The 18,431-nt window shown below is 54.8% G+C and overlaps 7 protein-coding genes across 7 annotated transcripts; 4 read left to right on the plus strand and 3 right to left on the minus strand.

The window, feature by feature from the left end:
- Window positions 1-1,083: 1,083 nt before the first annotated feature.
- On the minus strand, window positions 1,084-3,411 carry BKA78DRAFT_301889 (uncharacterized protein). Its single transcript, XM_066887394.1, has one exon. The coding sequence runs from the start codon at window positions 3,221-3,223 to the stop codon at window positions 1,214-1,216; it is 2,010 nt and encodes a 669-aa protein (XP_066749082.1). The 5' UTR covers window positions 3,224-3,411; the 3' UTR covers window positions 1,084-1,213.
- A 19-nt stretch (window positions 3,412-3,430) lies between these two features.
- On the plus strand, window positions 3,431-6,809 carry BKA78DRAFT_260513 (alkaline-phosphatase-like protein). The gene is made up of 7 exons (XM_066885419.1): window positions 3,431-3,809; window positions 3,858-3,902; window positions 3,956-4,247; window positions 4,292-4,431; window positions 4,486-4,856; window positions 4,913-5,142; window positions 5,194-6,809. Exons 1-7 carry the CDS (start codon window positions 3,610-3,612, stop codon window positions 6,685-6,687), a joined length of 2,772 nt encoding a protein of 923 aa, XP_066749083.1. The 5' UTR covers window positions 3,431-3,609; the 3' UTR covers window positions 6,688-6,809.
- BKA78DRAFT_291106 (uncharacterized protein) lies at window positions 6,775-7,705 on the minus strand (the record flags this gene model as incomplete). Its single annotated transcript, XM_066885840.1, has 2 exons — window positions 6,775-7,354; window positions 7,413-7,705. 2 exons carry the CDS (start codon window positions 7,703-7,705, stop codon window positions 6,775-6,777), a joined length of 873 nt encoding a protein of 290 aa, XP_066749084.1.
- Window positions 7,706-12,060: 4,355 nt separating this feature from the next.
- BKA78DRAFT_358705 (uncharacterized protein) lies at window positions 12,061-12,498 on the plus strand (the record flags this gene model as incomplete). Its single annotated transcript, XM_066892362.1, has 1 exon — window positions 12,061-12,498. A coding segment is annotated over one exon (438 nt), but the record flags the coding sequence as incomplete, so codon positions are not given.
- Window positions 12,499-12,704: 206 nt separating this feature from the next.
- Window positions 12,705-13,730, plus strand: BKA78DRAFT_8009 (uncharacterized protein). The gene has a single exon (XM_066893768.1). The coding sequence runs from the start codon at window positions 12,860-12,862 to the stop codon at window positions 13,574-13,576; it is 717 nt and encodes a 238-aa protein (XP_066749086.1). The 5' UTR covers window positions 12,705-12,859; the 3' UTR covers window positions 13,577-13,730.
- Window positions 13,637-15,693, minus strand: BKA78DRAFT_291108 (RNA recognition motif 2-domain-containing protein; the record flags this gene model as incomplete). Its single annotated transcript, XM_066885841.1, has 6 exons — window positions 13,637-14,001; window positions 14,061-14,205; window positions 14,254-14,544; window positions 14,599-14,838; window positions 14,888-15,364; window positions 15,415-15,693. 6 exons carry the CDS (start codon window positions 15,691-15,693, stop codon window positions 13,637-13,639), a joined length of 1,797 nt encoding a protein of 598 aa, XP_066749087.1.
- Window positions 15,694-16,205: 512 nt separating this feature from the next.
- Window positions 16,206-17,597, plus strand: BKA78DRAFT_348506 (uncharacterized protein; the record flags this gene model as incomplete). The annotated part of the gene is made up of 3 exons (XM_066890648.1): window positions 16,206-16,391; window positions 17,046-17,182; window positions 17,381-17,597. 3 exons carry the CDS (start codon window positions 16,206-16,208, stop codon window positions 17,595-17,597), a joined length of 540 nt encoding a protein of 179 aa, XP_066749088.1.
- Between the last annotated feature and the right edge of the window lie 834 nt (window positions 17,598-18,431).

An 18,431-nucleotide genomic window follows, 5' to 3' on the forward strand; every position in this document is an offset into this window, starting at 1 on the left:
GCCAACCGTTGCCCCCCGCCACCCCGCGACTACAACAGCACTTGAAGCTACGAGCCGTCTCAGACCATCCAAACAAGGGCGACAGACACAGTGAGGCTCAACTATAATCATCACAGAGTTTGCTGCCGTATCCCATGTCGCTGGTCGTCCACTGGTCGAGTCCCGGTCCTAATCCGGACGTCCATCACTCCTCCACCCCCAAAGCACCATCCTTGAATACGTCTCTGGAAAGCTGTTCCCAGCAGAGCCTCTTGACCATATACAAGGTGCATCCTAGGCTGGATCGCGTTCACCGAGTCCAGGGTTTACCACAACTACCAAAGCAAGACCAACTCATTCTCCGTCTCCAACCCCCTATCCCTTATTCTCGCCTTCCACGAAATCTCCGAGACGTATACGTACTCTACAGCCACTGACGTATGCCCTCCAACCCAACATAGAATGACCATTTGGAATCGCATAATATGTGCCATGCCTCGCTAGCGGCACCGGGATCCAGCTCCAACTCTTGACCCCTGGATGCATGTCTGCATCTGTATGTACGGACGCTCCGCAGCACTTCAGTAGCCAGGCCGACTAGCAATTGCCCAGATCATCTAACTTCTGTTCGCAGTGTACCTGCATCTTTCTCTAGCGAATGAGGCTGCTTTGCAAACATGACTGGGATGTGCTTGCTTTGCCTTATGTATACGCCGTCTGCTGGAGGCCGCTTCGTGCTATAGATTGCAGAGTAGAAATGGTATCTCTATTTTGACGAAGCCTCCAGTGCAGCAGTCTAGAATGTCGACTAACTTGTGGTTTTGGTGGAATGTGTCTCATGTCCTCGACGGGAACTGGAGTGGTCTGGGTATTTGTTGCCTCAACCGCCAAGTTGGCCTTGAAGGGTGGCGAGAGAGCGTACAGATGCAAGACCTGTCTCTGAATCCCTCGCTTTGGGAAGTAGACTCTGGCCCATTGCTCCAGTAATCGTCCATTCCACGGGTGTGCTGAACCAATTCCTGCCAGGAAAGCATGCGGCTATTGTCAATCACATTGTTTTGTTGGGCATGGAAATATTGATGAGACACACAAGAGATCATGTAAGCGTCGAGCTTAAACAGTCAATTAATCTCCTGGGCCCCGAAGAGCCCAGAACAGCTTTTGGGTGGAATATGTGACCATGCTGTACAGTCCATCAATGAATCATTACAATCCGTAGCTTTTCACCTGCCTCTTACAGCTCTCCAAGAGCGTGATTCACAGCACCTCCCACAAACTTCGCAACCTCTCTCCACATGACCGCCTTCAATATCGTCTCGCCTTCTCCCACCGTCCATGCTCCTGCCGCAATCAACCTTTGCTTCCATTTCTCTTGCTGTTCCTCGGTCAAGTCGTCCCAATGCTTCGCTTCCGGGTCCGCGCTTTGCGCCTCGGCCTCCGAGTTGTAGACCACTGTCTCAAAGCGCCCCTCATCAGAAGACGAATTGGAATCCTGACGAATGACGATTGACTTTGAGTCAGTAGTGGCCGCGGACGACGGGTAGATGGAGTATTGTTGAAGGACGTCGGCCAGGCGGAACGCCGCAGTCTTTGCCTTCTCAGTGGCCTCGGCACCTACAGAGGCCAGTGAAGCTGATGCCTCAGTGGGAGCAACTTTTATTTGTGGAACTCGCGCGCCAGGTGGAAGTGGCAGATTCATTCTCGCCATAGCGTTTTTGATGCTCTGTGGCACGACCTGGACGGTGTTGAGCTGACCGTATGCCTCGGAACGAAGATCCATATAAGACTGCAAAAGGATAAGGGTGACGAGGAGAACGAAGCCGATGACCAAGACAGGGAAACCGGTATCGAACAACGAAGATAGCACGCCACGTGGGCTCTTGAGCACGTAGCGGGAAAAGGCTTTCCTGGGGTGCACCGGGTTGAGGGAAAAGGTATCGACAACGACTGTGTTACCAAGTGAGGTCGACGCCAGACGCAGATACTGGGGACCCGGGCTCTTGGCGGGCGCTTCTGACGAAGTTGGCCATGGAGAGTGGAACCTGGAGAAAGCGAGCTTGGTCATCTGAATGGGATGAACGTCTCGGAGTGTTGTTACGCTCGAGAACTTGCTCAACGTGTTGGTTCTTTCGCCCGAGTACTCCATGGTGTAGACTTCGATAGAGATATCATGGCCAGCAACAGCCACAACGATCTGCCTTGCGCCAGTTTTGCGGTCGGCGTCGAGCGCACAAACATCCAAGCCACTTGTAGCTTTTATGCGTTTTGGGAGCTTTTTCCGGAGGATAATCTCACCTGGCCGGAATGGTTCCTTGCGTAGCACAAGCAGTTCGGCACCTTTGCGTTGCGGCAGGTTGGCGCATAGGAGGATGTGGTGCGGCGTGAGGAATCGCAGGAATTTGATAATTGGTCGGGGTCCAGGCGTAAAGACATCATTGAATGGCATTGTGTAAGCAGCCATCGCGCCCTCGCTCTTGCTATCAGACTTGCTTTTCTTCTTCGCAAAGTCATAGGTAAAGCGTCGGACATAGACCTCGTAATCCGTACAATATGCCACTGAGAATTCGCCCTCAGACTCCTCGGCTATGTCGATGTCGTTGACTTCCTTGCCCTCTTTGGGGTATATTCTTTGTATGACTTCTGTGTCCTTGGGAGTCGCGGTGGTCGCGTCGAATATGACAAGTTCAGATTCTGGGTTGAGTCCTGTCGCTATTGCGCCTATTCTCTTGCTCGCGGACTCGCGCTTCTGTGCCGGAGACAGTCGAAGGATCCGTTGGTAGTTTTCCTTCTTTGAATTTTCTGCCTTCGGATTCTTGAAAAGCTTTGTTTTCCCTGCGGTAGATATGCTTCCTTCCTCTTGAGCTGGCGCATTTTCCTTCGCCTCATCCGAGTCCTTCTTCTTCTTCGGATAATCTATCGCAAAGGCGCGCAGATGCTGGTTGTTATCCGCCAATCTGCTCTTTTCCGAGGAGTTGATGCCCGCCAAAGTAACAAGGCCGTCTTTGGAGGCCAGGTTGGCCAAGGACATCACCGCATCCTCATCGCGAGGAAGGTCGATTTCAGAGGCGACGTCAAGAGTCGAGCGCGACGATGCATCGAGAAGCGTTATCTTGTTTGGAACACCACTGCGATTTTCACCTCCTCCGCCAGCAACAACCAAGTAGCCTCTGTTGTAGGGATCGAAGTCGGCGGCGAAAACAGGGTACGACAAGGTCGCCTTTGTGAAGCTGACACCCGGCGCCATGGCAAAGGTGGGTTGGTAGAGCGGCGCAATCGACGAGGATGGATTTTACGGCTGGTGTGACTGTCGCATCGAGGGGCGTGGAATCCGTGAAGAGGGTTGAAAGATCTGAAAGAGATGACAAATGTAGAGGTAGCTCCAGGTTGTTGGGGAGGCCTACCTGGTTCCTGGCGCGGCGGGCACTCAGTACCTGAATCGGTGACGTTGCGGAAAGACGACCCCTGCAAACTGCGGCGGCCCCCAACTCCAGCCGAGGACTCCCGCGGCCTTGTGATTTCGCGACGCAACCGCGCCAACGTCCAACTTTCTTCCTTTCATCTCGGAGATTCTTTTTCATGACGTCCATGGATTGATAGGGCTTCTGTTCGTGACGCCGCCAAACCTTCGCCATGCCCTCAACCGCACAGAGGGCACTCCTCGCGGCCGCCAACTTTCTGCTTCCCGTAGCAGTCCTCATCTTCGCTATTGGCTTCTTCCCGTACAAGCCATTCCTCCCAGGCCTTGCGCAGCATGAGGTTCTCGAATATGGAGCGCCCCCTGAAGCTCCATTTGACAAGGTCGTTTTCATGGTCGTGGATGCGCTGCGAAGGTAGCTATGTGCAAAATCCCGCCTGATACCTGCGCTAAATCGAACCAGCGATTTTGTCTATTCCAACAACTCTGGATTCGAGTTTACACAGGGGTAAGTAGCTGGAATCCTCCACTTGAGGAATAGCACACGCTGACCAATCGCAGATTGATTTCATCTGGAGCAGCGATTCCTTTTACTGCCAATGCAAGATCCCCCACCGTGACAATGCCACGCGTAAAGTCCATGACCACCGGCTCGATTCCCTCTTTCCTTGACGTGATTCTCAACCTTGCCGAGACCGACGATTCGTCCAACCTGGCACACCAAGATACCTGGCTCGCACAATTGAAGACCGCAAAGGCAGGGAAACTTGTAATGTACGGGGATGACACATGGCTGAGACTGTTCCCGGAGACATTCGAACGCTATGATGGGACCTCCAGCTTCTTCGTCTCGGTCAGTGGTACATGCTGTATATATACAAAATCAATTAAGCTGAGAAACAATGGCAGGATTTTACTGAGGTCGATAACAATGTGACGAGGCATGTGCCTGATGAGCTGCGTAATCAAGATTGGAATGCCTTGATCATGCATTATCTTGGGCTGGATCACATCGGCCACAAGACAGGGCCATTTGGGTATGAAGATATGCACGTATTCATGATTTCAAGATTTGCGCTTACTTTATTCAGACCGCACATGATCCCAAAGCAAACGGAAATGGACGGTATCGTAAAACAGGTATACAGTGCCATTGAGACTCAATCCCATCTCAAGTCCACTCTGCTCATCCTTTGTGGAGATCATGGCATGAATGATGGCGGTAACCATGGCGGCTCAGCCCCTGGCGAGACTTCTCCGGCCTTGGTTTTCATGTCACCCAAGCTCAAGAAAATCTCGAAGGGACTCCCCTGTCCCACAACTCCGGAGGAGGATTTCAATTACTATTCCAAGGTTGAGCAGTCTGATATCGCCCCAACGCTGGCTGGGCTTCTGGGATTCCCCGTCCCTCTGAACAACCTCGGGGTGTTCATCCCTGATTTTCTGCCTCTGTGGTCGAACGGTACGCATTCTTCCTAGTCCCCTGCAGCTCGAATGGCCTCTCTGACAATATAACAGGGAATGATAGAGCCCAAATCCTCCTCAGGAACGCATTACAAATCCTGAAGATTGTAAAAGCGACTTTCCCAAACCCAGCTTTCGATAATCCTTTTGCAGAGGTTCAATGTGACGCCATTTCTTCAAGCGCACAGGAGCTTGTTTGCAAGTGGCGAGCAGTCACAAACGTTTTCCAGGCTGCAGGTCACCTGCGGCCAAAGCCGGAGGATGTCATAGCCCCTCTTGCGGAGGTATGAATATTCCCACAGACCCCAGTTTTAATCATTGCTGACAACGTCTAGTTTTGTCGCCTAGCTCAGGACATACTCAGTAGCACGGCCAGCAACTATAACTTGACATTCCTCGTCACCGGATCTTCGCTAGCCGCCATGAGTGTTGTTCTGACCCTCCTGGCTCTTTCAAACAATTTAAAGCACGTCAATACAACTGGAGTGTCTTATGCCGCAGTCGCTGCACTCTACGGCGTCATGATGTTCGCAAGCAGCTACGTCGAGGAAGAGCATCACTTCTGGTACTGGATCACCAGCGGGTGGTTTGTACTGCTCTTCCTTAACAAGTGCCGGAAGACGAGCTTCAAAACTGCTGCACCGGCAGCTGGTGCCTTGCTTCTGGCCCATCGCGTCATACGCCGCTGGAATCAGACGGGACAAAAACATGCTGGAGCACCAGACATTGCTCATAGCTTCATCCTCAACCACCCCGTGGTTCTTTGGACCCTTGTCAGCATGATCTACATACACCTTCTCCTCCGCATTAAGACCCACCTCACACGCAGACTCGAGACGCAGAATACCCGCCAACTGCAGAGTTTTGCCACAGTCAACACCATCCTCTTGTGCGGTATCTCCTTCTTATTCAAGCTGTCTTTCACAGCACGAGATGCCCCTGAACTCGTTCGAGGAGCGTCTCCCGCTGCCCTGACTTTCCTTTCGAGCCTGGGCCTCATCCGTCTCGCCCGGTGTATCTTCATTGGATCTTTCGTTGGAATCGGATGGGTGTTCCTTCGCGAAAAGGCCGAGGGCCCCCGTCGTGCTGGCGCCCTCATCAGCGACGCCTTCCACGACTTCCTGACGCTCATTCTTTTGACGCAGACGCGCGCCACCAACATTCCTCTCATCCTCCTCTTCCAGGTCCAGAAGCGGTACCTTGATCAACTGAACCCGACTCCGCTCGAGCAGACCGTCTCCGCTCTCTTACTATCTCATACGTCCTTCTTCTCGCTTGGCAATTCGAACGCCATCTCCAGCCTCGACCTTAGCAATGCCTACAACGGCGTCGCCTCCTACAACATCGTCGCCGTCGGCGTCCTGCTCTTCGTCTCCAACTGGGCCGGCCCCATCTTCTGGACTAGCGCGTCCGTCCTCGGGCTGCTGGATGCGGCACGCTGGACGCGCGGCAGCAAGGTCATGCGCAACATGATGGATACGCAGCGCCGCGAGCGCATTGTCGAGGCGCTAATTAAATCCGGCGCGGACGAGCAGAAGGCCAACGAGACTGCATCGAGGGAGGCTGCGAAATGGCGCAGGGCCAGAGCGGAGACTGACGCCGAAGAAGGGCGCCCGGACGAGTTTTGGTGGCTCCATTTTGCGCGGTTGACCGCTTGGACTGGGGCTGCCTTGGTCGCTGTGATGGTTGCATGCACGATGCTGCGAACGCATCTGTTCATCTGGACGGTCTTCAGCCCGAAGTATCTGTACGCCATGGCTTGGAGTGTAGCATTCCATTTGATCGTAAGTGGGGGGCTTGGAGGATTGATGTGGTGGACGGCTCAATGAGAGCGCATGTCTATGTTCAAGATAGGTTTCTGTAGCCCTTGATTGTCTTGAAAAATGGCCATTACTTCAATCTGTACACAAATGTTGTTACAACCCAGCGAACAAATCATCAATCGACCCCCCTTTGCCCTTCTTCGTCTTCTTCTTCTTTTTCGGGGGCTCCTTTGTCTCTTCTTCGACTGCACCCTCCAACTCCCTTCGCCGGGGCTTCATCTTTGATTTGTTGCGCGCCTGAGACTGAGACTCTGTGTCAAGCCCAGCCAGACTTTTGGCCTTCCTCTTTTCCTTCTTTTCCAAAGTCCGGTCTTTGGTCTTGGGCTTGGGTCGTTGTGCAGGCTCGGCCTCTGCTTCTGCTTCAATGTCCACATCTCCAGCCTCCTGCCTGCTCACCACTTCTCCCAAATCGTCGCCACCCGTGTCTTTGTCACCACCTTGCCGAGTGACGACCTCTCCCACGTCTTCGGCGTTGCCGGTTGTCCGCGGCGGCTCGAACAGCTCATGTGCATCTTTAGCGGCAAACTCTTCGAGGACAGTCTGCATGTCGCGCTCTGCTTCTGCTTCGTATGCCGCCGTGATGCCTAGGCAATGTGATACGCGCGCCAGAATCGCCATGAGTGCGAGGCCGATGGCCGAGAATTGGGTTGATGCAATGACAGCGGTAAATGCTCTACGAGCAACACATCAGCGAAAGTCGAGAGGATACAGAATGTGCTGTGACGACTTACAAATACCACTTCGGCAGCATGCAACTTTTCCAATGCTCGATGCGCGCAACGACTCTCTTCGACGTCTTTTTCGCTGCCGTCTTCGACGAATTGATGGCGTCATATTCGGCGACTAGGTGCAGCATCTCGCGCCGGAATGTTGAGAAATGGCGCCACCAGATGCTCTGCCGGTGCTGGTTCAGGTTGCGGTGGTGCAGCAGGTGCATGATGTCGTTGAAGGTGTGGAATTCGTCGAGCTCGTGAGGCTTGAGGCGCGGTGGGCCCGAGGATGGAGTCTTTGCTGGTGGTGCCATGGCGGATGATCAAGAGTTGGTTGCAGAGGTTGCAGAGGAACCCACTTCGGCGGGAGTTTGCAGCGCGTGCGCAGTCCTGAAGCGTGCAATGGATGGTAAGCTGACGTTCCCAAATCTGTCAATGTCCGTGTTGACAATGATTAAAAATCGTCCTGGGATGGAAGCAAAGATTCCACAGTAATCGCAGCTTCTCTTTCGTAGGGTTGTTTTGGCGAGAAACCAAAGTCGATTCTTAGGATGCCAGAGATCGCCATCGAAGCTTGTGGAAAACGATTTACGCGAATGATAACACTCAAACCTGGACACTTGGAACTTACCTTTTGTACAAAGCTACGTGATGATGTTTGCAAGATAGTTGTGCAGCTTAACACCAAGAACCGTCAGGGCTTTGTAGAAAGACGTTGCCCCTTATTCGCTCGAGGCTTGCGATCTACACAACCAAAAGCCGGCTACACACCTGATCCGTAGATTTCTGAACCTCTCACGATCTCCTTCTGAAAAATGCCCAACTCAACAAATGCTGAACTCTTCAAGCTCAAGTCGGAAGTGCTCTTTTCAGGCGTTCTCACTCGACTTAATTTAGGCCGCGATCAGCAATTTCTATGCGCAGCAAGAGGGTGCCGAGTGCGATTCCAAAACGTGATCAGCAAAGCCTAATGTTAGCGCGACAAAATGAAGAGAGAGAAGAGGTGAGGTTCTCGCCAAGGGAGGACGTTGCGGAGGGATTTGCAGAGTGGAGCCGGGCCCTCGGCTAGAAATCCTTGCCGCCCGACCTTATGTCAACCTCATCTCTCGACCAGGACAACTGTATCGTTGTTCAATACTTTCGACACACCCCAGAGGAACGTCTTCCTGCCAGAATTTCGTTCGCCTGGGTAAATTCGACTGTCAGGGTATCCAGCATGGGCCAAAAGCTCCCCCGCCGTCCGCTCAATGCCCAAATCGCCCGGTATCCGGCACCGAAGTATCTGTCCTGAGATCAGCTTTTGTTGGCAACAAGCTGCCGCGATGATCAATTCTTGCGATCAAAAGAACATTTTGAGAATACAGAAAGAGCTTGGAATCGAAGAATGAAGTTTGGATGACAAGGCTCTCCCAGCGGTGATGCGGAGGACTCTCGCCCAATGCAACCTCTGTCTCAACACCGCGGGGCCTTGAGAATTGAAGAGCGCGGGAAGAGATGTCGATGGAGAAGTAGGTCGTGGTTGAATTTGCGGGCTGGAGCTTCCGATCGCTGGGCAGTTCCTCGGCTTGCGGTCTTTGTGGGGTTGCAAAGGGCTGGAACAGCCACAAGTTGCGCCTGTTTGCCAAAACCCTCGGCGCACTGCGTCAATGCAGGAGCGGGCGAGTGCAGGTGGAAACGGCGTGTAGCACAAGAACAGCGTTCCGTCTTTCTTTGATCCCTCGCACACCGCCTGCCCTGCGAAATCCGCTCCTGCTTTTCTGTCCACTGCTTCCGGCTGCCTTAGGGCCAACTTTGCAGGATCGTCTGATATTTTGGAGGCGATGTCTCTCCCGCCGCGGAGGAGTACCAGTCCGGTCTTTTTCGTTGGTCTACCAGAACTACCAAGGTCGAGTAGAGTTCGTCTTTTTGCTTTGTTTCATACCACTCGAGTTGTGCCTGAATTCGACATCTTTCTCTTTTTTCCTTCCAATCTTTCGAGTCTGGCATGCACATGCTACCGCTCATCTGTCTTCAAGAACCATCCGATGTCAGTCCACGGGCTGTCTCTCCTACTTGTCAATACCACGGAGAAGGAGTGATGGGCCTTGTTGCCGTCGTCATCTCTTTTTCCCCCATCCCCTTCCCTTTGGAGGCTTGAGCAGCCTGCTCTCTCCGCCATTCCATGAGATATTCCCTTCTCCCTTAGTCTTTGCCTTCGTTGGCAGCAGCATCGGAACTTCATAGCATCTATCACTTCTTGTCTCTTGCCCGTCTTGTCGTCATTCAAGCTGAATGCTCTCCAGTGCTTCCGTACCTTCTGCCTTCTTGCGGGTTGACTTGGAGGTGTGGCACGTGCACATGCTGTCTTGGAAGATCTTGCAAAGCAACGTCAACTCCCCCGGTCGCAATATTGAAACACCACGGCCTCCTCCCGAATTTCGACTCGATCAACACCACCCCTGAATGCTGTCGTCGATTCCCTTTTCTTTGAACTCAACTCCGCCGAGTCCGAGTATCGTTGTCCGAGTATCGTTGGCACAGTCCCTGGCCGACGGCAAGACCATATCCTCGTGGCCCCCCTGCTCTACCATCGTCTCCCCCTTCCAGTCTAGCGTCGCGATAGCCAACCCTTATCGTTACCAGGCACCAGCTCCTCGCTTGGGCCATTATCTCCGGAGTATATCCGGCCCGTTTGTTGCCCGTCGATATCCTCTTCGCCTGCCATCGTCCTCCACCACCTCAACACCAACCTCTTCATCCCAAAACTCCACCTCAAGGTCCAGCCATGCTGCCGCCTCCACCTCATCACCTCTTTGGAAAAACACCATACTCTTCTGTCTTTGCTCCATCCATCATCAAGGCCTCCTGACGAACGTCACGTCACAAAAGCTCAGCCATGAGCTCGCCCGGCAGTCCCCTACGTCCCCGTCGATCCGGTCGCTGGAACGCCCCGGTCGCAAGCATGAAACACCCACGTTTCCCCCTTTTCCGACGGCAACACCACACCAAAGCCCCCTGGCTCTACAAAAGACATACACGAGCAAGCCTCCAAGCTGGCTCCAGCTCATGGCGCTCACTTAGCGAACATCTGGGCCAGATCATGATCCAGCTCCAGCTAACGTAGGTGAGCGTGGTGTTGCTGTAGGGCTGACTCTCGGGCCGACTCAGGGGACCATACCCCGCATCCACGACCATCGCATGTGCCCACAGCAACACCATTCACTTCGAACCACAACCTCCAGCCAGGGAAACAAAGCCGAGCGTGGTCGTTGCTGTGTTTCCTTGCGACCGGCATCTGCCACCCCCTGGCTGAACCTCGGACAAACCCCTGAAGCCGGAAGATCTTGGTGTTCCTTTTCGGACAGACACGTGACTGGTAAGTCTTTGGGATCCCTTTCAACACTTCGTCCCCTTTCTTCTTCCTTTGGTCTTTTGGCCTTGTTTCTTCGCAACCCCCTTCCTTTGTTGACGATCCCTTTCCTTTGGTGTTGAGTCCTTCATTTCCTTTCTGCATCGTCGCCGTCGGCTTGGTGTTGAGTCCATCTCGTCTCTTGACTTGATGTTTACTCCACCTTGCTTCGGCTCATGCAATCCCTTTGTCTTGTCGTCGTCTCCCATTCACCTCGCACCCCGCATGCATGTCTCGCATTCCGTTTCCCTTTGCCGCATCGTCTTCGCCGGGCTTGGTGTTGAGTTGGTCCATCTGATCCATCGTCTTGGACTTGGACTTGGACTTGATTCACCTTCTTCGCGGCGTTGACTCTGCAGCTGTCTTGCCGTTGCCTCTCCCCCATCATTTGGCAGTCCTTGCTGTCTTGGTGTTCCGTCCCCTTCGATTTTGCTGCGTCGTCGTTGGTCGTGGAGTCGAGTCCGTTCGCTCTTGATTCTCTTCGCTCCGCCACTTCCTTCTCTTACGGTTGTTCTGTCCTCTTGCTAACGCATTCTCTTGCAGTCTTCTCTGCCCAAAGTCCTCCTCGTCCTCGTCGACCCTCATGTTGATGGCCCGTATATCTCAGTGTTGGTCAATCATGCTCGTTGTCTTGGTTCGCCTTCATACTGGCACAGGCATGCCCTCCCCCTGCTCTTGTTGTCTTGTTGCGTTCCCTTCCCCCTTGCATTTCGCACGACCCCTTCACCGTGGAAGTTGTCGTCTGGCTTTTGCTCTTCCCCTTACACATGTGTTGAGTCCACCAGCTTGGCCCGTTGTGTTGGTCTTGGGTGTTAGCTCTTGCCCTTCCTCCCTCTGGCATTATACCGCGTCTGTTGCTGTTGTCTCCTCTTGCTTACGCTCTTCTTTGCAGTCTTCTCTCCTTTTCGAGTCGTCTTCGCCGCCGTCTTCCCATGGCTTGATGACTCGACCCTTTCGTCGTCCGGTCTTTGGCTTGGTGTTGATGTTCAACCCCGTCTTCTTCCGTCCACTTGCTTCGCTCTAGTTCTTGGTACGTTCTCTCCCTCTCGTCCGGCTTTCATCTTGCCCGCCCTGTTACAATCCTCTTTTGGTTACGCGGCCCGGTGGTGTTGCTGTGCTCCCTCCCCCTTCCCTTTCGGTCATCTTCCCCAGCATGGTGTTGCTCTATCCCCTTTCCCATCGCAGCTCCCGTAGTCTTCTTGCCCCCCCCTCGTTCCCCTTGCCGTTTTCAACCTCCATGCTCTTCATGGGCTTTCTTACTCCATCATCGTATTGCCGTTGCTAACGCTCCTCTTGCAGTCCTGCTGTTGCTTCTCCCTCCATTGTTGGGCCGCCTCCTTCGCTTTCCTTGGAGTCGTCGTCTTCGCCCGGCGTGGTGTCGATGCTCCTGGTAAATCGGCCTCCGCTCCTTTTCGAGCCGTCTTCTTCGCCCGGCGTGGTGTTGATGCTCTTGTTTCGCCCTCCACCGCTTCCCTCGGACCCCTCGTCTTCGCCCGGCATGGTGTTGATGCTCCTGATACATTCGCCCCCGCTTTCCTTGGAACCGTGGTCCCCTCCCGGTGTGGCACTGATACTCTGGATTCGTTTACCACCGCTTCTCCTGGACTCCCTATCTTCGCCCGGCGTGGTGCTGACGCCCCTGGCTCGTTCGCTTTCTCTTTCAGTCATCTCGTCTCATCTTGCCTGCTGTTTCATCTTGCGTTCTCTTCTTCCGTTCGGTCTCCTCCGGGGTCGACGTCCGTCGTTTCGGCATGGTGTTGCAGTTCCAACTCCCATGGTGTTGGTTCTGATTCATCCTCTGCTGGTTCCGACTCCTTTGGAGTCGTCGTTCTCGTTCCTTTTGCTTTTGCTTTTGCTCTTCCCCCCGTACGGCATGGTGCTGCAGTCCCAACTCCCCTGGCGTTGGTCCTGGTCCATCCTCTGCCGTGCCGTCTGCTTTGCAGTCGTCGTTCTCGCTCCCTTTGCTTTTGCGTTTGCTTTTGCTTTTGCGTTTGCTTTTGCTTTTGCTCTCCCCATCGTCTGGCATGGTGTTACAGTTCCAACGCCTCTGGTGTTGGTCCTGTTCCATGCCGTGCCGGTGATGGTGGTGTTGTTCTTCTCTTCCCTTTTCTTCTTCTTCTCGTCTCGTCCTTTCTTTTCCTTGGAGGCCGTCGTCTTCGTTCCTGTTTGCTTTCTTCGAGTCAGTCTCTCTTCTCTTTTGCTTGTCTTCATCTCCTTCTCGCGCGGCGACATCCATCGGAACGACTTACCTGGTCGGCGAACCAGCTTCCTACGGCCATTGTCTCGCCCACCCGGACCTCTGTGCTCCTCTTCCGCCAGGCGTCCTTTCTTCCCACCACGTCACGTGCTGTCGTCACAATTCCAGGAGCATACACCCAGCGCCGTCTTCGCCCGCCAAATCGCCCGACGGCTCCTTCATCATTACCACATCACGCTAGCCGTCTCATTCGGAACGCCAATTGCTTGCCTCGCATTCAATCAAGTCACGGTGGTTGCATGTCAAGAAGTTCAGAAACCCCCGATTGGATTTCATTGCGATGTCTACCCTGAAGACCCTCTTGTCTGTGCAAGACATCAATCATTCCCAGCCAGTATTCGAAACCTTGATCCGCAAAAAGAAGCACGACCTACGGACGATTGCAATCCACCATTTCGCAAGCCAGAGAGCAGGCAAATGGTAGAGGAAGAAAACAAGAGCCAGCAACATCCAGGGAATGGTGATCAAATGATCAAGACAACCAGATGTCCAACCCCGCAACAACTTCCAGGCGCCCAACCACATACCGATGCCACATGAAGATATTCTCACGAAAAGAGAACGTGGCAGCAAGAATTCAAGGCGGGGCAGAAGAATTGCTCAAGAGCGACGGCCACCGAAGCGGTTGCCGTGGTTGGCAGGAGAGCCCTGGAACTGTCCTCCGTAACGCACAAGCTGGTTGTTGCTGGTCGGCTGGACGCTCTGGAAGCTTGAGAACGGGGTGAAAGGCATCGACTGAAAGCCGCCGGTGTTGAATGAGGTCGACGGAGGGGTCATGATCGCCGACTGCATGGTGGTCGCAGAGGAGTACCGAGCAGACGGCATGTCGTAGCCACCAGGGCGCACGGTCAGTGCCGTCGAGGAGGCAGCAGGGGGGAGCATGGCGATCGCGTTGGGGTTGCCACGATCGTAAATGGTGTGACGAGCACGACGCTGGTCCTCGCGGGTGTGGGCTGCCCAGAGACCTGAATTGGGGTCAGTAAAGCCAAGGAAGAGGAAAAGCTCACGGGAATGGCTTGCTTACCTTGAGTCTCAGCGTTCTGGCGGGAACGCTGGAGCTTGGCCTCGTTGTTGGGGCCGGGGAACGCAAGCTCGTCACCGACACGCGGCATGAACTTGCGGTTCGTCTGCGAAGCGGTACGCGTGGCCGACTCGCGCGTGTGGAAGAGCTGGTCAAGGTCAGCTTGATGAATGATTGATTGAGGCAATGGACTCACGCGTGGGCGGTAATCAAAGGTCTCGAGCATCACAGAGGAGTTGCGAAACTTTTCCACAAGGGCCTCGGGACCTTGGACCGTAGCATACGACATCGCGGGGCTCTTGCCGGAGCCGAAGTCTCTCGGCCAACCGTGAGCGACAAGGCGCTCGTGGAACGACACGATATCGATCGCAGTCGAGAAATTGACAAACGCGTAACCGACGTTGAAGCCGTTGCGGAAATCGATCCTCAGGTAAACAAAGTCGAAACGCCCGAAGGCGAGCTTCTGCAGAATGTCGTGCAAGCCGTGCTGCAAGATGTCAGCGGAAGTGGACGAGAATCGACGGAAGAAAAGAGAACTTACCGTGTCCATCTTGTTGGGGATGTTGCGAACCATGACCGTGGTACGAACATCGACTCCATCGCGAATGTTGCGCAAATTAATGGCATTGGCAGCGTCATCAGCGTTGCGACCGCCGCGACGAGGAGTCAGCGCCGTCGTGCTCTGACGGGGGCGGGGGACCAGCGCCATCAGGGCCGTGTTCTGAACCGGCTCAACGCCGGGTTGCGTGTAATCGACGACCGTCATCGACCACATGCCGCGCTGGAACACAGTCAGCAGGATCAAGAGTAAAGAAGGGGTGAAGACATACACCAATGCGCGTGCCGCGGTGATCAGTTTTCAGCTCAGCAGCAACACGGAGCAGATCAACCTCGAGGCGGAAACGGAATCCAGAACCGAATTCGTTGGTGAAAATCGTGTCGGCCGCGTCTTGAAGACGAATGAGTGCGCGAACTTGATTGCGTCCAAGGTTTTCGTCGAGAAACTCGAGCGCCGCGTAGTACGACTGGGCGACAGCATTGGAAGTCAACCGTTCGGAGGTCGTGACCTCAAGCACGACTTGGCCCTCGAGTGGGTGCACGAAGTGTCGAGGCTCCGAAGCGCCTGCGAGGCGCACCCACTCGGTCGCCTTCATGAACTCACTCGGGCCGAGGAGATCAAGAGTTTCGCGAGCGATTGCAGGGTTGGGGTGCTTCACGGCGCGCTCGGCGTCCTTGAGGCTGTCGAACTTGAAAGCGATCGACCTGTCCGTCAACTTGACGTACTGGGCCTTCGCGTAGGGGGTTTTCTGAAAAGGCAGTGAGCAAAAAGGCTGAAAGAAGTTTGGAGAAGACGTACCTCCAACACGGGAGCAAGCGAGTGCTCCGGAACATGTTCCCAAACGTCAGAGAGACGGACCAGCGCGTAGCGACTTTTGCCGTTCTCAGTGGAAAAACGCTCAGACAGACGCGCGCCGCCGATGGGCTCGAAGCCGCAAGGAACCTGGTTGAGCCGTCCACGACGAGGGTGGTAGGCCGGAACGCTCGGACCTTGGTCATGGATGGGACTGGTCTGGGGAGTCTCATCGTGACCGTTGGACGAGGCAGGCGACGAGAAAACGGGGGGGAACCGGGCCATGGTGGAAGTGGTAAAGGCAAACGGAGGTGAAGAAAAAAAAGAGGCGAAGCGAAGTGAGAAAGAGGAAGAACGGAAGAAGGTGGAGGAAGGGGCGAAGAAAGAAGGTGAAGAGAGAGGCGAAGAAAGAAGGTGGAGAGAGAGGCGTGGGGTGGACGCTTTTCTTCGAGGTGGAAGAAAAAGGTGAAAAAGGATGGAGGTCCGAAAGAGCGGGATTCGTTTTATACCCGTGGACTCGGTTGGGCGGCCGGAAGGCGGCTCCGAAGCCGTTGCTATTCCTGATTGAGCGCGTGGTGGTAGAGCTCATGGGGGAGCAGTGGCGCCTGGAGCAGCTGCTGTATGGGCGTGGAGGGTCTGCAGGGCTACAACACCACGCCGACAGCACATGGGAAGACGATCAAGGGCTGGGGATTGGCCTATTGGGCACGGCGAATCCAGCCATGCAATCGGATTTGCGATGCAGCGTGGTGGAGTCGAGTCGCGAGGGTGCAGAGATATGGCCGCCATACAACACCATGACGGCCTACTCCAGGGGGCTACCCACTGCTATCCCGGCGCTAAGGGCCCCTCGCTTGTCGGGCAAACCCCGCGAGACGATCCAGGGGCCCAATGCGGTAATCGGAGGGTACTGGGAGAGCTCTGGGAGAGGCGGCCACGAGGCTGCAGAGGCCCCCGAGGAGTCTGAGAGCCCGCAGGAGGCTGTAAAGCACATGCGAAGACCCTGTAAGCCGTCATGATCATGGCCGATCACGGCAGATCTCTGTTCACGCTGTTGGAGCATGCTCGGGTGAGTTTCAGCGCCGTTCTGGCTGCCAAATGACCCAGAGCATGAGCCCTGGATGCCAGTGGCATTGATTTACCAACCTGGGGTATCACGATGGAGCAATTTCACCGGAATCCAGGCTTGCGGGCCGACGGCAACGTGGAAGCCCCTATTCGCGTGGGAAGCGGGCACACACGGCCAGGTTTTGACACGAGAGCGACGAGATCAATCTTGAATTGCGTTGGCCTTCGAGTCTGAAGCTCTGGGACCTATCCAGAAAGCGAGTTTCGCCATCTGAGAGACTCCAATAGCCATTGTTCGAGGAGCCGCGGAAGAATCGGGAGCTTTCACCAAGGAATTGGCGAATTTGTCCCTGGGAGACAGCCTGGATCCTTTGCCGCGTGGCGCTTCAAGAAAGGGAGCAGCGTGACGCTTTTGCGGGCCAGCACTATGCGCGCTGTTTCCTTTCTGACCAGAAGCGCTGTTGCGTTGCTCTCCCAGACCTTCGACCGTGAGACCCGACCTTTCCACTCGCCAGGGGCATCCAGACGGCGTTTCCCCAGCTTTGCCACGATTACTACTTATTCCCAAGACGCGGGATCATCAGAGCGCGGGAAACAGGCCCGCGACGCAGGCCACGGGTTGCTGGCGTGTTACCGCGGGCACCATCTCGACAAGAGCGCCTCGGAGGACGAACGTCGAGATCAACGACAGGGGCTTTTACGGCGTGTACACAAGGCAAAGCAGAAAGCAAGTCTGAAAGGGACTACACCAGGTGAGACATGAGTGCAAACGGCTCAGGCTGGCTGACAAGGCGGGAGAGTGTACGCCAGCAGGCGATTTTGGGGGCTCGATGGTACCAGAACCTGGCCTGTTACGACGACCAAACTACCACGGATGCCCTCATGGCTCACAAAGCCTACAAAGGGGGGCAAACATCAGAGACGACGGCATCAGCAGCGGCGGCGGCGGCGGCGACGACGACGACGGCATCGAGCTCGACACAGCATTCAAATCCAGGCACCCGACGAGCCCGAGGTATTGGGACAGGGTACAACAGCAGTCGCGAGCACCGCAGAGCGACAACACCAACGATGGTGGAGGAAAACTGCTGGGGGGCGCTCTTTCTGGGCCTCTGGCTTGAGACGCAAGCAAAACCTCCGACGAAAGCAGCGGTAAGCATCACGGAGACAATAGGCTGACATACGGGGGCTAGATTGCACAAGACTGGTCGCTAGGAGGCAGATGTCATGGTACCAGCTAGTTCGAGGCCAATCCAATCGTGCACGAGTTCGTCCGCCAGGAAAACAACATCGAGCGTGAGCGCGGGCTCCACAAATATTTTGGGAACACGAGGCTTCGTCAGCGGAGGAATGAGACCACTGCACTGGCAGACGTTGAGCATCGGATGGATCTCGAGGACACACAAGAGTCAAAGCCGCAATGCGAAAGCGAGGCGGAATATTCTACCGGGCTCGGAAGGTGAGAATCAACAAAAGGGGCACATCACGAGAGACTACAGTGAATATGTTGGAATGGTCGCGGCACAAGCAGCGGGAAGAGGACGCGACGAGGCAAAGCAGAATTGGGACAGGCGACATGGGGCTCATAGCAGCCCGGAAACGTGAGAATCCAGGCAGGGGTACACCATGGGAGAATACAAGTGAAGCACAGCTGGAAGGACGGGGACCATGCGGCAAGAATGGCCGGGATAACGGTGAGTCCAAGGACGATGGTATTGAGGGGCTTCTGGGAGCAATGTGGCATGTGGAAGCGCCGAGGATCTGATTGAGTACATATATAGTGTCTAGATTGGTCGGAGATACAATTCATTTCTATGGCTAGCCGTGGCTTTGAAAAGCTGGGACATGCGTCTGGTACCCAAGGACTGGAGTGCATTTTTCTCGTAGCGTGGGGAGGGGATTTGGACCTGGCACACGAGACACGATGACCTTCTGGAAAACTACGATAAGGGCGG

The sequence above is a fragment of the Phyllosticta capitalensis genome (genome assembly GCF_038381095.1).
Source record: "Phyllosticta capitalensis strain CBS 128856 chromosome Unknown BKA78scaffold_1, whole genome shotgun sequence".
NCBI lineage: Eukaryota > Fungi > Ascomycota > Dothideomycetes > Botryosphaeriales > Phyllostictaceae > Phyllosticta > Phyllosticta capitalensis.

Bases quoted from the DNA above. Each gene is read 5' to 3' on its own strand.
- BKA78DRAFT_301889 (XM_066887394.1), bottom strand. From the start codon at position 3,223: ATGGCGCCGGGTGTCAGCTTCACAAAGGCGACCTTGTCGTACCCTGTT.
- BKA78DRAFT_260513 (XM_066885419.1), top strand. From the start codon at position 3,610: ATGCCCTCAACCGCACAGAGGGCACTCCTCGCGGCCGCCAACTTTCTG. The intron at 3,810-3,857 runs GTAGCTATGTGC...AAATCGAACCAG, and splicing joins GTCGTGGATGCGCTGCGAAG to CGATTTTGTCTATTCCAACA. The intron at 5,143-5,193 runs GTATGAATATTC...GACAACGTCTAG, and splicing joins TCATAGCCCCTCTTGCGGAG to TTTTGTCGCCTAGCTCAGGA.
- BKA78DRAFT_8009 (XM_066893768.1), top strand. From the start codon at position 12,860: ATGGTGGTGTTGTTCTTCTCTTCCCTTTTCTTCTTCTTCTCGTCTCGT.